Source organism: Carassius gibelio, chromosome A10, assembly GCF_023724105.1.
Source record: "Carassius gibelio isolate Cgi1373 ecotype wild population from Czech Republic chromosome A10, carGib1.2-hapl.c, whole genome shotgun sequence".
NCBI lineage: Eukaryota > Metazoa > Chordata > Actinopteri > Cypriniformes > Cyprinidae > Carassius > Carassius gibelio.
In genome coordinates, this window is record NC_068380.1 from 13,951,658 (window position 1) to 13,971,993 (window position 20,336).

Below are 20,336 nucleotides of genomic sequence, written 5' to 3' on the forward strand. Positions count from 1 at the left end.
CCATAATTGTCACATTCAAAGATACAGGCTTTAATATATTCCACACTGCTCCTCGTCCTGGACACACTTTCCTTATCTCACATAATCTGGATCCCTTTCTGTCTCACACATATCTTTGTGCTGGAGAACAAAGTCGGAGCGTGTGCCACTGCAGAGAGCCTGGCCTGCTGTGTTCTGTGTTTGCTGTGTGTGTGTTTGTGTGAATAGTGTCTATAGCAAAATGTCATCAGTCTCTCAGTGAAAGGCACATCTGTACAGCCACCACACAAAATAACAATTACCATCTTAATAACAGTGTGTTCAGTCATACACAAGTATTAAATATTTCTACATTTTCTGTAGAGTCAGTTTGAATAAATGGACTTTACTCCAGTAATGACGAGAAACACACTCACTAAACACTAAACCCTAAAACTTCACTATAATACTCCCATATTTTATTTATCTATTTGCTACAAATTAAGATAAAAATTTAGAAATCTACTTTTCCCTATACAGTGTAAATTGAATGTCAATGTCAGCTCGTGATTGTGAATGAAAAAGTTTTGCCAGTGCTTTTTCCCATTTTATATCTAAAATCTCTCTTTAACTAAGTGACCTACATTTTATATGTATGTCTTCAGGGCAGAGTGATTTAAAGTTTTATTCCCCCATGTTTCAAGGTTTAACTCACATTATATCAGGCCGTTTGTGCAGAATTCAATTAGTTTTTTTTTTTTTTTTTTTGCTTGCACCATAACACATTGTTTCTCGCAGGAACAGGGTGTAAATGGAACTTGAGTGCTGTCAAATCCCAGAACAGAAACTCTGAAGTTTACAGAAATATAAAATACTCTCCTTCTGCATTACACACAGTGCCATAAGCAAGAAACCCATTTTACTCAAGAGCATCACAGAAAGAGGTATAGAGAGAATGTTCAGGATTGCAGGGTCTTTGTCCTGGTTCTCTCTGTTTGTGAACAGATGGACCATTAGTGCACTCAAGCTTTACATCTGCACACTTTGAACCTGGACTAAATATAGTCAGTGGATTGAAGTTGGCATTACAGATGACTTATGTGACCAGGATGAATGGTAAAAGTGTGTATGGGGCCACTCACACGTACACAGTCACCATAAACACAAGCACAGCATTATGCAGATTATATTCTGTAATCATTTTGATGCTGTTCTTCACATAAATCTGACCTACATCAGATATCTGTTGCATCAGCTTTGGCCATGTGACAGATTCTTGTGACACTTGGCATTCAGACAAAGACTTACGCACAGAATAAGTCACTGTGATTTTCCTCTCGGGTCTCCCAATCGAACATTAGCTGGGTATAATGCTGTCAATCCTGCTTCTTTTACTCCACAACCATCCAGTTTGCACATGCACACACAGTTAGGCATATCAAGGGTTAAATACACCAACCCCATATATTCAGAATCTCAATGTGACCTAAATAATCCAAAATGGGTGCTGTTCAGCTTCATATATGAAATGTATCTCACTCTTCCCCTTCCGGCTTCCATCCATCTCATTCTCTTTCTGTTCTTTTTCTGTGTATTCATTCATTCAATACTGCAGGGACGTGACTTGAAATCATTTTGACGTGCTTTACATGTGATGCTTTCCTATTTTCAAGTGGTCAAAAGCAAATGTTAATTGCAGAATGAGCATTTTCATATAGAGAGATGTATGAGGATGCTGTCAGTATATTTCATGCTGTGGTCTCTGTCAGGAGTGTTGTGTTAACAGCAGGCACATTCGCAGTGTGACTGTGTAAAGGTCTGGTGTGTGATCAGTGTGTCTCACCGTGTGTTTCTCTGCAGGGATGAGCTCCGTTAAGCCTTCGTTTCTGATCTTAACAGAGATGAGATCAGCTGTTTGGGTTATTTGGGTTTTTTTTTTTCAGCACGTGCAGCTGGACATTCAGGCTCACAATAGGCAAATGTGTGTCAGGGTGTTTTGAGTATGATTTTACCAAAAATAACCCTACTTTTATTGTTTCAGTGAGTGTTGTATTGTTTTTTTGTGTGTTTGCAAAAATAATTTTGGACAAATTGCAATTATTCCTTCAGCCAATCTCAGTCGAACATAAGTAGGTTTCACCTGTTTCATCTATTTCCCTGGATCAACATTTTTTTTTTTTTGGAAAGTGAATTATATTATCTCAAATTCACCCTGAATCTAGAACAGTTTCACAGTAAACCTGCAGAGTTGAGTGGTGTCTAGTAAAGGGTTAGTTATGGCTGAAATGTGTTGATAATTATTAATAGGTGCATTTTAAAATGTAAAAAAACTATGCCTTTACAACTGTGGACATCTAAAGATTTTTGTTTTCTTCTGTCTGTTTATTTCTTATCTCTCTCTTTTTTAATTTAGTGGCATAAATATATACATTTAAGATGCAAATTCTATATCAGCAGAACTAAACAGTGTGTGTATCACATGCCAGATAAGTCTGTCTACTATAAACTGCCGACCTACTGCTTTAGTCATCACTTAAACACATTATTATGCTTGAGGGCTCAGATAGCCAATCAGATTTGAGAACTGGATGTAGCTGATAGCTGATTGGAGAAAGTGTGTGGGAGTCTCCAGGTAAAACATTTCACCCTTGTGAGAAAAACAACACCCCTGCTACTGATGTCTTCTTCTTTGTTTAAATAAGGACAAAGATATAAATGGATTGATGGATATTCTTTAATCTTTCTTGATAAGCATATAAAGTCGGGTCATCTCAAGTGATAAATTCATCCTTGTTAAATTACAGTCACCCTAATTAACCTTTATGAGAGCAATCGTGAACATACGCTTCAGATTACATGGCTGTGTGTAAAGCATGTACAGTGTGGAATCACACTTCCATGGCTGTTCAGAGCAGAACCAAAGCGAGAGGCATCTTTTCTCATCACCCTGCCCTTCATCTGTCAGTCTGTCACAACTCAATTAGCTTCATGCTAACCCCACAAAATGGCACCCGTCACCTCATCATCACTTCATGCACAAATTTGAATTTAGAGAAGCCATCGGATGTGATCAGTGGTGGTTTATGCTTAGAACGACTTCAAAAATGTATAAAAATGTAACTATAAAAATATATATGTTATTGCATTAGATATCAAACCTTGTGACCTGTATTTCAAAGAAAGTTAGAAGCACAACATTACACTAAAATAAGTTTGTTTCAGTTTTAAATGATAAAACGATGTTCAAATTTATGTTAAAATATTTGAACATTACTGTTCACAGTTGAATGTGGTAAACTCCATTTGTGGTTACTCTGCTAGGACTTCATACAATCACTATATTCACTTTGAGACCAGTCGGTTAAAGGTCATTGCAGAAATGGCTATTATTGTGATGCATAACTTATGAATCATAAGTATGGAGTGTGTCTCCAAATACATTTGGGGTACTTGTAGTAAGTCTGAAAATGAATCACTGGTTATGTGAGCATTGAATTTCCCATAATATACAATATACAATATACTGTTTGATTAATGTTTTGTAAGGATTCACCTCCTTACTGCCTAAACATAATTCATGCATGAATCTCTCCAGGAAAAACACCCACCTTCTGCATATAGAATGAGAGGTGTGTGTGGTTTGGTATGTGAATCTGGGGCAGTTTTCATGGTCATAGTCAGGGCTGATTTGATTGATATGATGGTAGACTAGGTCACTGTGTGAGGTCACATCCTCTTGAAGCCTTCAGGCTCTATGAGTATCTGTTACTGTAGTTCTGTCTGATCAGGCTGTGCGAATCAGAGTGACTCGCTGAATGACTAGAACTAGATAACAGTATATTGTGTCTCTCCCTTTTCCTTTGCCAACTTGTATTAACTGTGACATCAGTCCAGTCAGTAGCGCGACCCACAGTCTGACGGCAAGGAGGCAAAATCAGGCTACATAAAGAAATAGGGGAGGACAGGCCCAGCACAATTAACAACACATTTCTCCAGTGAACGATTAAACAGTTAAACCCTGCCCACACTCGCCCTCTCACCCCCTCATGTGTATAGAAATAACACTATAGCACACACATCCAAAACAGTCAGAGAGTGATTATAAACACCCTATATCCAGTTGGCCAACATTTTTGTCATAGTATCCTCTTTACTCTGAGTAAAATGAACATCTCGGTCTGTATTTTTACAGACTTGGTCTTTGACACAAATAAAGGGGGAAAAAATCAAGTGCTGTAGTAATGTTTTTTCACTTGTACATTTTTTGTTTTGTTTTGTTTAATCTGATTAGTAAAGTCATTACAGATTAAATGTACAATTAATTTAGCTCATGCATCATGAACTAACAATGAACAACAACTTTTATTGTGTATTGGGTTAAAACAATTTATAAATTATTGTACTACTGATATTATTATTATTATTATCATTACGTTTTATTTCTGTAAACATGCATAATATATAATTACATTATGAATGCAGTGTAACATTATTAGTTATAAAATATTGTTGATTGTTAATTCATATAAGATCGCAAAAAATGTAAATCTAATCTTTACATCTTGGAAATGTGTATTTTACATAATGAAAACATTATCCTCTTATTGCAAGCAGTTTCTTTCCTCTGTTCACCCTACAAAATGTCGTCATCCCTTCTTTGTCTGTTGCCATAGTTACCTTGCTCCTTGTTCATGATGAGGTCCCTCTTCACCAGCCCGTGAGTGCATGTGTGTGCGTGTGTGTACTTGCATTAGGCATCTCTCCATGTATGCTATATGTATTTTGGTACCTGCTAAAAAAAAAAAAGGAACAAAAGGTTGAAAATAAAAGCATGCAATGAAACCAAGAGGAGAGATTAAGAAGGAGAAAAGGAGGATGGTACAGACCGACAGTAATCTTCTTACACTAATGCCATACTGTGTGGAGCTTTAAACATGATAGTTTTGGCACAGAGCTAAAAGAAAGACGATAGACTTAGTGGGCAGTGATTATTTTCAGTACATTTCCTACTCCACTGACCTGCAAAATGCTCACAGCTGCAGCACTGGTGGGTTAAGTTCAGGATAGAAGCCTGCGGTAGAGAAATGCAGACTGGCATGTAGATTTAGGGATGCAAGGTTGCTATGGAAACGGCCACGGTGGATGGAAGTGGGGGACAAACCGGTTTATGTACCCACGATCTGCAGAGTCTCCGCGGTCTATGAATATTATATAGGACAAGGACCCACTCCACTGACAATAATCTATGAATCTAGACAGCCTTTGAAAAAAACTGTATAGCAGGAAAAAAGAAGGTATTTGGGAGTGGGGAGGACGAAAAAAAAGATTGAGGAAAGGAGGAAGATACTGGTGGTAGTTTAGTGGAAAACGCTGATGTCATGTTGCATTATTTTTGTAAGCGTGGGGCAACGAAGCATTACTTTTCTTAGAAGACTTTATGAATCTTTCACACTCCTTGCATTCTGCTAAATGCCGAATGGGAAGAAGGGACAACTTTTCATTTTTCATGTTTTAGCTACAATGTGTGGAGCTTTTCTAGATGTCAGTATTTGATTCTGTTATTTTGCTCCTGAACTGACACACTGGATCCTTGTTGATTAAAATGTCATTTCCTTCCACATTTCATCTTTCTCTACCAAACCTCATGGCAATTTGAAGAGAAAGACAAAGACATCCAGTCCCCCCCCCCACCCACCCACCCCCATCTCTTAGGGTCTCAAAATGTGGTTTTTGGATGCTCAAAATCTGTGGGTTGGTGGGAGGGCTCCGCTGACGGTCTTGTTTCCATGGCAACGACAGGTTTTTTTCTTCTTCTTTTTTTGAGGCTGTCGCCTCTATATTCCCTGTGTCTGAGCAGGGGTGGGGGGGGGTGCAGGGGTGGGGTGCGGGTGCTCGTTGGACTGGCAGATGGAGTCCTTTTATTCTGGCTCATGTTTTGCCATCTAATGACTTCAGTGCTTTCTCACAAAACAAAGAGATGCAACAAATCTGTGTCCAGAAAAAGAAAGAAAGAAAAAAAAACACTATCCGTCGTGCGGTTTTGTGAGAAAATCAGTGCACAAAAAGCAAATTCTTTTGAGAAGTACATTAGAGCCACCTGACAGTCAGCAAGTTATTTTTAAAGTTTGCATGGTTTGAAAGAAACAATCTGCTGGTTGCAATGGACATTACGTGCCAGCTGACCTTTTACAAATAATTATCTGCAGTGTTTTTGGAGGAACTGACCTTTCCCTGATGGAATGACCAGTGGCTCTGTGCAATGGCAGCTGAAAAGACCATCTGCCCTGCGCATGTGTTACGATGCTTCTGTTTGTGTGGGGCATTTACTGGAAAGTCCATGTGTTTTGCAGGCTCTGATCAATGGCCTTGTTTATGCTGGTTAACAGGCAGCTCTGAATGAACCAGCTAAGTGGTGCCATTGAATGATGCTAGATAGTAAAGTCAGAGATGAGAGAACTTGGAGCTAGTTATTCATTCATTCATTCATTTAAAAAAGGTAAACATTGTAAAGCAAGTTATTTATTTATTTATATAACAATGGATGCCTTAGATTTTTCAAATGCATATCAATAATAGTTTTTTTTTAAATATTTGTTCTTTTATAGTAGATAACAAAATACATTTATAATGTTAAATATTCATATTTTAAATAAAGATATTTTAATATAATCTTCAAATGATTTGCTCTCTGACTGCATTAGCGATTGGTCTTTCATGCAGCCTTGGGTGTGATTTTGTTGAGTTGCTGATTAGCTGCATAATCTCTGTGGAAGAGAGGAAATGGGGACTTTAATGCTGAAGCACCCGCTGTCTTGGAGAGTTGCCTGTCTGAAGCAGTGTGTTAATGCTATCATGTCCCAGTACAACATCTTAGACAGAATATGAACATTTTTCTATATCTATACAATTTTCAAAAAGAAAATAATGCTAGATCGACTCTACTTATTGTTCTAGTTAATAGCATATTTCATATGACCTCTAATCCAGCTGTCATCTCTACCCTGTGGCGCTTCTCAGGATACCTTTGCAGTGGTTTATTTAAGACCAAAACTTTGCCCTTTAAGTGATAGTTCACTCAAAAATGACACTGACCCTTCAATTTATCATGTCTAAGAATTGAGCTAATGGAATTAAGAAACCCGTATTGTTATTTAGTATATTTGGTTGTTGAATATTATAGTTGGCCCGTTTAAGGTCAGTGACTTGTACTGTTTGCTGTGTGTGCACACTGCATTAGGTGCATTTCACCTGACAGATTCTGATTACATGCTTCTTGTTTATCAGATTATTGGAGTCCTTCTCTTAAGACAACCACTGCAGTTTTGTGGGATGTCAGCCATTTTTGTGGGAGAGGAAATGGCTTTGCTGAGAGCAGGTATGCTTAGATAAAATATAGGGGGATAAGCCTCTAAAGTAACTCATCTAATTTGAACATGTTCTCGGCTGTACAATCTATAATGTGATCATGTAAGTGAATGCAGGAACACACAACCTTCAGTTTGAACCACTCTCTGGACTGTAGATAGCTTTTCTAGTTGCATCAATAGTCACTTTAATGTAGAATCCAACATTCTTGTATGTGGCTGATGCTTTATCCATGACATGTTGGTACATGCTGTTCCATAATAGCTGGTGAGTCAAGTGATTTCTGAAGCTGAAATGAGAGCATTCATTTTTCACACAATTCATTGAGACAAAACAGCAATTAAACTAAATATCCCTATAATATCACTATATATGTACGAATAGCAGATTGGGATAATGGTTCTAAAGTAATTTAATATATTTCATATGCTTTAATATGAGCAGGTGTTCAGTATCTTGCATGAGCTTTAGAATATATTGGGCAGTTTTATTCATCTTTTGATTGTACAATTCTCTGGACATTCTCCAGCAATCTCTTCAGTGTACTGCGAAGAGTCATGTTTCTCTGCCACCTCTGTTCATGTATGTCTCTGCTATATATGGATGCACTAGAACAGAGCTGATGCCCTACTTCCGAAATCTCTGCAGAGCTCCCTCCTTCTGACGCCAGCATTCTTATTCTTATTTGTGAACTGAATCAATAATGTTTCTTAAAATGGGTCATATGCATTGAAGTTGCAAATATGAACAATTGGAGTGTTTTCTTCTTTTTGTTTTTCTTTTTTTTACAATTTTAAAATGATATTTCTTACACTGGATTCATATATATATATATATATATATATAATAGTGAAATGTTAATTTCAGGTTTAATAACCAGGTTAATTCATTTAACCTGGTTGGATATGAGTTATATGCCCACAGTTATGTTCACAGACAAAGCAATTACAAAAATACAGCTCAACCATGACTGTGAGTTCTGACAAAATTTTATTTCAAATGTAAGTGTTCCAATAATAAAGTAAAACCTAAATCAACAGCGATATAAATATTAGCTAATAAAATAAAGAGTAACATGAGGTGCTAAGCATTTCTTAAAAGGAATCACAGTCAAATACAGAAAGTTAGCCGAGCAGCAGACAGACATTTATATACAGTATATAGATAGATAGATAGATATTCATAGTCAGACAGGATTGGCATTCCAGTATCATTACAGACTGAATGGAAGTACAAGCACAGAAAAGTACAGTAAGATGTGGGGAGGGGTGGTACTCTAAAGACAGTTAGTATTGTCTGTTATCTTCAAAGTTTTAGGTGATTGGAGAAAAGGAAAGAAAGTATAATCAAGGGTGAAAAACACAAAAATATGCACATACTCCACAAGCCTTAAGCTACGATTGTATGTCTTCAGAAGTTAAAGTATGTATAGTTTGGTTAGTCAATGATCTTGAAACTTTTCTTCCTACAACACTACACTGGATCTTTTTTCTATCCTCTTGTTTTGTTGCATTTAAAAAAAAGAAATACTGAAACATTCCTGTAACAGCCAGCCCTTGTGGCTCTACTGTTTGTACAGACAGGTTACACATGTTATATACACTGTGGTGGTGGTTGGTGCAGAAAAATTGACAGAATCCTTCCATCTAAGATCCACTCAAGTACAGTATTACACTTAAGTTATTCATTAGTCTTTCCGTGTTCATCATTTGTTTCTTTCTTTGTGGTTCACGTCATGTTTTCCATTAACTCTTAGCACATTCACTTTGACTTAAATCTTTCTTTGCAGGGATGAGGTATATTTTCTGATCTTCAAAAACAGTTTACATTTCTTGCATTTCAAGGATTCTTATAGCAAGCTAACAGGAAATAGAAGCAAAGAATAGTCAAATGTTGTTAACCTAACATTTGGCTCTGCTTAACTTAATCATTAAGACGTTAATGAGAAGGCTGAATCTATTTTTAAATACCGTGACAACAGCCCAGTGTCTCACCGAATGCAAATGTAGTCTCTTACTCCACAAACTAGTTAAATATACTTTCATGTGCCCTTTTTTTAAGTATCCACTTTTCTCTGCATAGTTCAGCTCAATACTCTTTTTTTCCATCAAGGTGAGATTTGTGGCACACTGTTTAAAAGCCTACAAGCATTTCATTTTGTAACCACAAGAAGCATCTAACTTGCTTTGAAAAAAGAAAAAGAAAAAAATGACAGAAAGTTGAAACATGACATTTAAAAAAAAAAAAAAGAAGACATTTATATTTTCTTCTTGTTTTAGTAATGCTATTTACAGGACAGAGTTATCTGTCAGTAAAAGAGCTTCAGGAATCTGAACACATCTCCTCTTGTTCAGTCGTTCTTTGTTTCAGCGACAGAACAGGAAATGCTTGATTTTGGGGGGTTATTGAGAAAGATTCTGTAATGCAATTCAAAATGCAATAAATGAAGATAGGGAAATCTAAAACAAACAAATAAAAACCTCACAGATAAGAACATTAAATGTAAAAATAGTTGATTCTTTAACCAAGCCTGTGGTCTCGTTATTTTGAGGAGAGATGCTCAGATCCTGGTGACATATTTCCACTGCTTTGATAGTGCTTCCACGCGTCTTACTTCTTGTCTTTCTTAGTAGGCTTCTTCTTGCTGGCAGGAGTTTGAGCTGCCTTGGGGGCTTCAACAGGAGGAAGGGCCTGGGGAGGGGGAAGGGCCTGCTGGGGTACCTGTTGCTGAGGGTTGGCCATGAGGGTGGCGGTACTACCCGGGATGAAGACGTTCTGGCGGTAGTCCGGGCCATACTGTGGATTGTAGCGAGGGCCGAGAGTTGCAGTGGCTTCACTTACTTTTGAGAGCAATGGTAGGGTGAGAAAGAAGAAGAAGAAACAGAAGCGGGTAGAACAGGAGACAGAGAGATGGGACAGGTTAGATATGGGTTGGTTCGGCACAGAGCTCATAATTCAGTCACTCATGAACCGCATTGCAGCTTCCTCAGTGACCTGCTTCTGCTTGCCCATCCCCCATGCATTATATATGCCATAACACCGACACACATCACACACTCAGCAACACGCTTACAGAACAGAAAACATGTATACAGAAGAATAGCACACTAAAACTACACTATTTTTACAGTTCTTGTAAAATACATTGCGAATGGAAGTGACATTGTCCTTTTAAATAAGTGAGGCAACTCTGCCTTTGTCCCCAATGTATAAATGTGTTTCTTCTCCACAAATTCACAATGAAATTGTAGTAATGCAATTGTTAACCAAAATCCACACTTGTGAAATTTGAACCAACAGATTTAGATAATGTGATTTGTAGTGTAGCTTCCAGTATGTATATGTGAATGTACTGTAAATTAGACTCTTGAGATTCTGTTGAAGTTCATCTAGGCTAGAGAAGAACATCAGCACAGTGCTATCATTCTGACTGCAGCTGCCGAGAGGGAGAAAGGCTCCATTATCTCTTTACACTTAATTAGTTTGACAGTCTATAACAGTCAATAAATAGTGAGATCCGTTTTACTCTGGAAGCCGCACTCTATCTTTTCTTTCTTCTCTCACTCCAGCTCCCTCTTTCCTTACATTATCCAGTTATTAACAGTCTTCAGAATCTGACCTTGAGGACTGATGCATCCAATAAAATATAGCCTACTGTATGTGGACAAACAAGACCGGCGCATGCTGTGTTTTCGATGCTGGTGGGCTGATTTGTCCCCAACAGCTTGCTTAATTAGTTTAACCAGCAAGATTATCATGAGAATTTAGCTTGTAAAGCTGAACAGCCGGAAGGATATTTCTAGCAGAGAAAGGTTTTTGCTTTACAAGCGAAATTTTTATGACATTATTGTTGGCTATGCTATTCTTTTCTTACAAGCTTAGTTTTTCTTTTTCAAATGTTAATGGTCTCTCCACGTTCTCACATTTGCTCTCATTCTAATGTGGTTTTATAAAAGAGGGAATAATAATAATAAGTGAGATTGAGATTCACCGTTGGCTGCCACCATCATCGCCTGGAACTGTTCAGCTTCGGTAGGGGGGTTGGGCCACGGTCTTGTTCCCGCTATCACACCAGCACTGGCACCTGCCTCATCAGGATGAGCTCCAGCCCTAAATGACAGAGAACAGGGTTAGTGACTCGACATGCATTCAAACACATTTATGGTGCTTTTTTTCCTTGCCTTTTCCCTCTTACACATGTACGAGAACAGCAGCCACCACGTTTGCTAGCATAAATGCGCCCGGTTCATTAGTTGAGACAGCCATTTTGTATGACAGGGCAGAACAGTGCATTGCAGTCAGAAAATGGAGGCTAAAGTTGACAAAGCAGCAGTAGACATGAAGTAAACAGACAGATGCACTGATCAGAATACAGTTGTGTCTGTTTATACCATGTGGCTTTACACATACACTTTGACATTTGATCAAACCACAACAAGCATTTTTTTAAAGGCATAGTTCATCCCCCCTTCAATTTTTTTTCTCACTTACCCTCATGTTGTTCCAAACCTGTATAACTTTCTTTTTCATCTGTAAAACACTAAATAGAAAATGCAGTGGCAGAAGTCTAGTATAAACCAGAATAAATAAATAAATTCCTGCACAGCACTCAAACTTGCATCCTTGTAAAATGTTATTAGCTCAGCAACGTTTTGAGTCAATTGATGTTCCTCAGGCTTATAAAACAAAATCTTCATATCAGTTAATGTAAAAATAAATATCTCATTAAATATGAGTATTTACAATGGATAATAATGATAAATTCCCATTAAAGGTCCACTCCTTATTTTCAGTGCCTTTTGTATCCCCAGTAAGGATCATGATCTAACTGCCTTATCTTAAGGCTGTCTGTCTTAGTCATAAATAACATAATTTGACTTTTCTTTTCCAATTAATTTAATTTAGCAATTATAATAAAGGTTTTTAGTTTGTTCCTCAAGTTATTGTCTACTCCTTTATTTTGACTACTGTCCATTCAAATAAAACTGTCCAAATAATTAATAAATAAATAAACATCACTTCCTTGGAGGGAAAACAACTTGGTAATTTGAGTGCTTTAAATAAGGGCAAATGGGCAAAGGAACATTGGAACACACACACACACACACAATATATTATTAGTAGTAGTCTTATAATTTGTTTTTCATTGTCATTTCATAGATTATTTTCGCCTTTAAGATGCAAGTTTGAGTAGTGTATTACAATTTTTATTCATTATTAATTATTTATTTATTTTAATTTTTTCAAAAAAAAAAATCTTTGAATTTCTTCTCTGTTTTATTTTTGGTTGAACTATCACTTTAAGTATATTTTGATTATTACAGGCTACTCAGTTTCAAAATGACATGACTAAAAATCTGATTGTTTACTCTCTCTCCCTGCCCACACAGACAGATTGATAGCAGATTCCGTACGTAAGGACAGAAATATTTCTCTAATCTTCAGGGACAGACTTCACAGACTTGGCTCTACAAAGCCAAAAATAAATCAAATTGTAACAAACAAGTTTACTAAGCACACGTAAACACTGCAATGGCAACCCTCAAAGCAAGATGCAACGAACAGCTATGAGCGATACACATACATCCAAAAGCCGTATCCTCAAATGAACCAACTGCACGTAATTTGTGTTCACATTTATATGTATAGGAACAGACTGGACAGCATGTCGCTGGAAGCTGCAGGACACATAATCTGAAAGATCTTAACACAACATTCTACTAGAAGGCTACACCGGGTGAAGTCAAACGCTACCACACACTAGACTTCACTCTACCTGGACTTCTCGTATGGAGTCCATCTCTGCTGCAGGGTGTGGAACCTGTGTTGGCTGAAACATAAGCACAGGAGCATACAGCTCAATCACCCTGCTTCTGACCAGAGACTGACCAGAGCACATGGATGGGTGAGAACGTCTTTCGGTTTCCTTTAAGTTTAAACCGTATATTTTAAGACGTTTTGTCTCACAGGTAGTTACTTCACTTTTGTATGTTTCTATCTGATAATTGCTATCCTATATATTTGTTGCACAATACTTTTTTCCCCTCCACGTGATTTCTTTTGTTTGCAAGATTTTTGCATGATATTCTACACAGGATTTCTTTTGAATGATTTTCTCTGCAGGATTTCTTTGCATGGTTTATTGTGTAAGATTACAGTACTGTGGTAAATTGCCATTAACATTTTATTCATAAAATGGGCGATGATGGGCTGAACATACAGATGAACAGTACATTATTTCAGACTCTAATCTAGATATTTTGGTATTTGTTGATTTTTATGTATAAATATTGGTCGTTAACTCTTCAGGCTGACTAAAAGAAGAGGACCGTGACCACCAAAAATCTAGCCAGATTTTCTTTCGTTATTATCTCACTCCAATCAGCGAGATTAAATAAAAACAATTACAAAACAGTGTATGTAATACCACGTGGATAGACTCAAATGCATTTATAGGTTTTGCAAGACAAATAAACTGAATTCAACACTTACCCGCTGGGTCCAGGTCTCTGGTTTGGGGGAAATCTCCAGTCAGCATTAGGGGGCTTTTGCTGAAAATGAGAAAAAAATACTTTTGTCAATATTTTTGGTTGGCATAGAGATAAATATCCACTATTGGTCCATTCTGGAGTGCAGGTCCCTCCATCCTGTCATAGGAGGTTAAAGTCCTGAAATACAAACTGGTATTATTGACAGCAGATTTAATGTGCTTCCTCTATTTTCTATGAAACTGCACCTTTGCTGAGAAAGAATAAGTTGAGGGGAGTAGTGAGAAACAGAGCAACAAAGAACATAAGGTAGAAAATAGGTTGAGGGAGGGAGAGTCTATGTGAATAATTGAAACTTCGATCATGTTGCTGTCATGCATGAGTCCATGTACATGAGGACAATACACATAAGTCTGTATCAAACAAAATACGAGCTCAGTTGTAGGTGGATTAGATTTTTTTCATAATTTCCTTAGTATCACACACAATTCTATTGCATTTCCCCACACTGAGTCGAGTCATTATGATGCAAGATAGCAATCAAAGCATGTGCAATATCACACTGTAATGATCCTCCAAACTTTAGTGAAGATTTCACAAAGACAGGCTGCTATTTGGGACCGCTTATAAATCATAATGACTGCAACAATCTGCATCACCTGACTTGAGTATTTGAGCACACTATTCTCAGTCATAGCCCATCTCAGATTCATACTGTTACATTTTCTGTCATTTTACATTTTCTAAGTCACTGGGTCTAAAATTAGCTCAGATTGTGGCCTGATTCTTAATACACTTGGCATTATAGAGTGCTTGGTCCAAAAAGTGAGTCATAGTGACTAGAGCCTTACTGTGAATTAATGACATAATGACATAATGACAGCGTGATTTCCATCTTACTAGAAATGATACCACAAACATCTGACCTGTGTATGTTTTTTTTTTTCATTAACAGATGTATATTTTGCTTACACCACAACAAAGGTTTAGTGTCAGTAAGACTTTTTTAAAATAAATTAATACTATAATACTCTTTAGCAGGGATGCATGGACATAGTCATAAGTGACAGTAAAGATACTTACAATTGTACAATATTTCACAATATTGCTCTTTTAATTTATTTTAGAGTAAAGAATCAATCAATCGATAAATCCTTGGTGGGCATAGGAGACTTTTTTTTCTCATCAAACATCAAAGAAATCATACCAACCTCAAACTTTTAAATGGTAGTCTATAATATTTCCTGAAAATCTGACCTTCATAAGTGAGTGAGTGAAGAGTCTTTTTGACAGTTATATGCTTAGAGTGCTCTGTGGGGCCTTAACAAACACAAAGTCATTCCTTCTGGATATAGTAGAGAAACCAGGCGTGTATGTGTGTATGTGTAAATCCCAGGAGACCCCCAAGACCTCCATGTATTTAATAGGACCATCAGTATTTAGCTGCATGTGGAGGTCATTGTGTTGGTGCTCATGAGATGTATGCTTGAAACCGAGATTTTGCATGAGGCACATAACATAACCATGATGGCTGAGTCTGTGCACTGCTACAAAAAATATAACCAGGAATGAAACCGTTATAATGAAGGATAATGTAATTATGAGGTACAAAGTGAGGTCAGACCCTTTTGGACTTTTGGAGGTAGAGTTCTTAGGTTCAGAAAAGACATCTGAAGCTTTCTCAGCCAGAGTGATGTTAATTACCACACTAGCAGAGAGAGAAGAGTTGCGTCATCTTTTACAATCACAATGAGGCTAAAAACAGACTTGCTGTTCTCTTATGTAAGATTATGGGCTGTACGCAGCTCTCCAGTATGTGCGCCTATGTGAAATAGTTCAGCATCAAACCATGAGAAGGTATAGAATAAACAGGCATTGTAGCCACTATCACCACCATTAATGTGATGCGATTGACTAAGTGTCCGATACCAGCCGTGCTAGGCACCAAAAACTGCAGTGTCCCATCGGATGGGAGTGCAGGATATATAAGTTCCTCTATCAAGAACCTGCACTATAAATTGAAATGCATTAACCTTTTCATAGTCAAAATTTCACATGGCATATATCTGCCCTATCTGGGTTAATATATGCATATGAAGACACAGACCTACCAAGAGCTTTGCACTCCAAAACTGAGAAATAAATAGTAGAATTCTCACCCACATGGGTCTGAAGCAGACACGGACAAAAGGGAAGCATTTGGGGCATTGTTTTCAGCTATGTTCACAGAGAAGGAAGGCTGTGAAAAGATTGGGGGTTAACATTAACCTCTGCAAGATGTAACATTAAAGATTCCTGCGAGGAACGAGGTGGGAATCCAGAGTCTGTGGCAGTCACAGTAATAGTGTATTCAGCCACAGCCTCTCTGTCCAGCAGGCCACTGGTCATCAAAGTGAAAAGCCCTTAATAAGGCGAAGTCGTTTTAAAAGGCAACCCATAAGGGATGTGCATGCTCACTTCACCATTTTCCCCTGTGTCTTCATCTTTTACTTTGATTAGGGCAATAACAGTGCCTGAACTCATATCTTCAGAGATTACAGGAGAAACCACATTATTGTTGATAGCAGGGATGTTGTCACTCACGTCAATAATCTTGATTAAAAAATAAAAATAAAATAAAAACATTTTCAGGGGTGTATTTATCAAACATGTAATATATTTCACCATTTTGTCCACAATCGCCATCAGAGGCATTAAGAATTGTAACTAACGTTCTACGATGTGAATTCTCTAAAAGTGTGACTCTTTTTGTAGGATTATGAATGTGTGGTGAGTTGTCATTGAAATCTAGAATATCTATATTAAAAAAATGGCACTATTGCTGGGCTTTTCTGGACTGCCACCATCAACTGCTGTTAAAACCAATCTAAATTAGTTAGTTTTTCTCTATCAAGAGGCTTGTTCAAGACTAAAATTGGGATTTTGCTTCCGACACTTCTGTACATTTACAGTTTCTTCTGTAAACATAAAATTATCATTTTGACAAAGAAATTAAGCGCGCAGTGAATTCACACCCACATCAGAGTCATGCACACTTTCTTAGCGAAACATAGTGCCTGGAGCAGCCGCTTCTAAAAACTTCTACAGAAGTGTTTCGGCTTTGGAAGTGTGGGCCATTGTGGTCAACATCCACAATTTATATCATAACGTTGCATATTTCCAAAGGATTTAGAGGAGAAATCTGAATCAGAGTGTGACTATGTAAATTTCCTCTGCGCATACTTTCTCTGTCCATTGTGTGCTTGACCAACAAAGCTCCGGATGTCAGGTCTATGTCAAAATACTTAACATTAGAGTCCAAGATGATTCGCATCTCTCTTAAAAGTATCACATGGACGTCCACTCCTTAGTCAAGTGGCTAACTGTTCCTGGTTTAGATTCATCATCTTTATATTATGAAGGTTCAGAATTGTGCGTTGCAAAACACACAACTTTTTTTTTTTTTTTTTTACAATCCAAACTGCAGCCCAGTCCAAAGATCTCTGACAAAGCTCTTTACTCTCAATTTTTTATTTAGTACTTGCACTAGTAGCTATAGACTCCTTCGGTGTTTTAGTTCATGCATAAACTACATCGCAAGACATTTCTGAGTATATGCGAAACACGTTTTATTCTGTATCCATGATCTCCACAATTTGTTCTAACGTATCTAAACTAACAATACAGCTCTTAAGAGCAACAAGCCTGCGTGGGTCTGGGAAAAGAGTTAAAAGGGCTGGGGATAAAACGTGAATTTCTATTGAAGGAAAGTTGCTTTGCTTATAGACAAAAGCACACATTGTGCTGTCCAAGGTGCTGAAAGTAATGTCTCTCCATCAGTTACGTATAATTAGTGTATATAACCATAACTTGTTTAAATCTACGTTTGTCTCACCTGTTGGCTTTCGAACGTCCACGCGCTGTCTGGTAATGACGCATCAAGTACGTTTAGCGTGTCTGTAAAGTTTGTGGTGCTGCTGGGTTTAACGAGGGTGAGATCACTGAATTCTGACATTGGAGAGAGATATGAGCCAAAGGACTGACTCTGAGACATCATGTCTCCTCCCAGAACCTCCACATATTTAATGGGTCCGTCAGTGTTGAGCTGGATCTGCAGGTTTCTGTTGGAGTTCTTGTAATCTGAGTTTGTCCTCCTGATACAGCAGCTTGAGTCGCCTCTACTGCCTCGCGCACATTTCACTAGTAAGATGAAACACGTCAACAGACACAACAAGGACACGGAAGCCAAAGAGATCATTAGATATAAAGTAATTTTGCCACTTTTCTTGTTGGGCTCGATAGTTTTCTCTCTGTAATCTGAGATGGGCTCATGAAAGCCGTCCTCTATCAGTATATCCACTGTGACTGTGGTGGACTGGATCGGTTCTCCATTATCCTTTACTTCTATCAGCAGTCTCTGAGAGGAGTCATCGTGCTCTGAAACAGCGCGTTTAGTCCTCACCTCTCCCGTATGTAAATTGACACTGAACAGAGACGCGTCCGTGGCCTCCGCGAGCCTGTAGAACAGCCAGGCGTTATGACCCGAGTCCGCGTCCACTGCTGTTACCTTAGTAACGAGATGTCCTGCTTTAGAAGAACGGGGCATCCTCTGATGAGTAACAGACCCCATGGACGTGGACGGGTAAATGACAGCAGGTGCGTTGTCATTATGGTCCAGAATAAACACATACACTGTCGCGTTACTACTTAAAGATGGAGTGCCATGATCTTTAGCCTGAACGATGACCTCATACACTTTTATTTTTTCAAAGTCAAACGAAAGCATGCTAAATATGCTTCCATTTTCAGAGTTTATGTACATATACGAGGATATTGGAGTATCCCAATTTTTAGGGTTCTCAATAGAGTATGATATTTTACCATTTACGCCAACATCAACGTCTTGAGCAGATACCGAACAGATAATAGAGCCTGGAGTGTTATTTTCTTTCACGTACACATAATACACGTTATCAGGGAACTTTGGGGCATTGTCGTTAACATCAAGAATTTTAACTGGAATTATTGTTTTGCTATTTAAAGCGGGCGAGCCCGAGTCAAATGCAGTGATTTCCACGTTATACTCCGGGTAAGTTTCCCGGTCTAAAACGCCGTTTGTAACCAACGAATATTCGTTTGAAAAAGATGGTTTTAAAATAAATGGAATATCAGACTGTGTCTGCAGACTGACTTTTCCATTGTCACCAGAGTCGATGTCCCGTGAGCTTATTAACGCTACAACTGTCCCGCTTGGCGCGTCCTCCCGCACAGGGTTCGGTTTAGATGTCAGCACTATTTGTGGTGGGTTGTCGTTAATATCTGCAACTTCAATTTCAACCATACAATGGCCCTCCATTTCGGGAACCCCTCTATCTTTGGCACTGACCTCAATGTTGTAAACAGGAGTGGTCTCATAGTCTAACTCACCGTTCAGGATAATTTCGCCGGTTTTCTCGTTAATACGAAACAGTGAGCGCAACTCATCAGATGTGTGCTCCCCTAAAGAATACTGTATATCTCCATTAGGACCTTCATCTAAGTCCGTTGCTTTAACCATTAAAAATGACGTTCCTTGCTTGGCGTTTTCATTAATGGCCACTTTGTAAACTCTTTTCTCAAATACGGGGTTGTTGTCATTGATATCCAGGACAGTAATGTTTATTTGTGAAGTTCCAGATCTAGCCGGATTCCCCCCGTCTAACGCAGTAAGCATAAGCTGATGCATCGGTTTCTTCTCGCGGTCAAGGGGTTTCTCCAGTACTAATTCAGGTACCTTGCGCCCATCTCCAAGGTCTTTTACTTTTAAACTAAAACACTCGTCTTTGCTTAAAGTATACGATTTCAAGGAATTACTGCCAACATCTGGGTCTATTGCGCTCTCCAAAGGAAAGCGCATTCCAGGGACAGTGGATTCTGCTATCTTTAAAACGCGGTCTGTAGACTGAAAATGCGGATAATTGTCATTAATGTCCTGTATGTCGACTTCCACTCTGTAAAGTTGTAAAGGCTCCTCGATAACAATTTGAAGAGGCAGTAGACAATTTGCGTGTTTTACACAAAGGATTTCTCTGTCGATTCTCTCATTAACCACAATTTCTCCTCTTCGTAAATCCACTCTGAAATACTGCTTACCTGATTCAGAAGCTATTCGCAATTTACGGTCATACAGCTCAGATATTTTCAAACCTAAATCTTTTGCAATATTTCCAACAACAGCACCCATATTTAATTCCTCGGGAATTGAGTAGCGAGTCTGTCCTTCTGTCATACTCCACAAAAGAAGAAAGAGAAAAAAGAAGAGCAAATAATTCCTCCGACATCTGAATGACACCCTCTTAGTCATTTTGATTTTAAATCCAGACGATTCACCGTTCGAATAAAAACTAGGGGTACCACCAAGATGACAGTTTTGCGTTTCCATTTTGTCTCAAAAATATGTTAGAATCCATTTTACAAAACAGATTAGAGCATTTCTCTTCTCTGCCTGCACTGAACGTTGTAATGTCGGTGGGGGAGGGAGTAGATCTCTTTGTACAATTCTTCATG

General features: G+C 38.1%; 1 protein-coding gene and 1 pseudogene across 33 annotated transcripts in view; both read right to left on the bottom strand.

The window, feature by feature from the left end:
- Positions 1-8,294: 8,294 nt before the first annotated feature.
- Positions 8,295-20,336, bottom strand: part of LOC128021266 (protocadherin beta-16) — a 78,095-nt gene continuing 66,053 nt past the window's right edge. For 15 of the 33 annotated variants that reach the window (XM_052608359.1, XM_052608357.1, XM_052608358.1 and 12 more), the window contains 4 exons: positions 13,816-13,874; positions 13,100-13,153; positions 11,315-11,433; positions 8,295-10,163 (listed from right to left, as the gene is read on the bottom strand). In XM_052608359.1, the coding sequence (XP_052464319.1) occupies positions 9,934-10,163; positions 11,315-11,433; positions 13,100-13,153; positions 13,816-13,874 (462 nt within the window). In that variant the 3' untranslated portion in view covers positions 8,295-9,933. Of the gene's footprint in view, positions 10,164-11,314; positions 11,434-13,099; positions 13,154-13,815; positions 13,875-17,685 lie in introns of all 33 variants that reach the window. The other 18 variants (XM_052608365.1, XM_052608366.1, XM_052608356.1 and 15 more) reach the window with 7 other exon arrangements.
- On the bottom strand, positions 13,883-17,677 carry LOC128021273 (protocadherin gamma-A12-like; annotated as a pseudogene).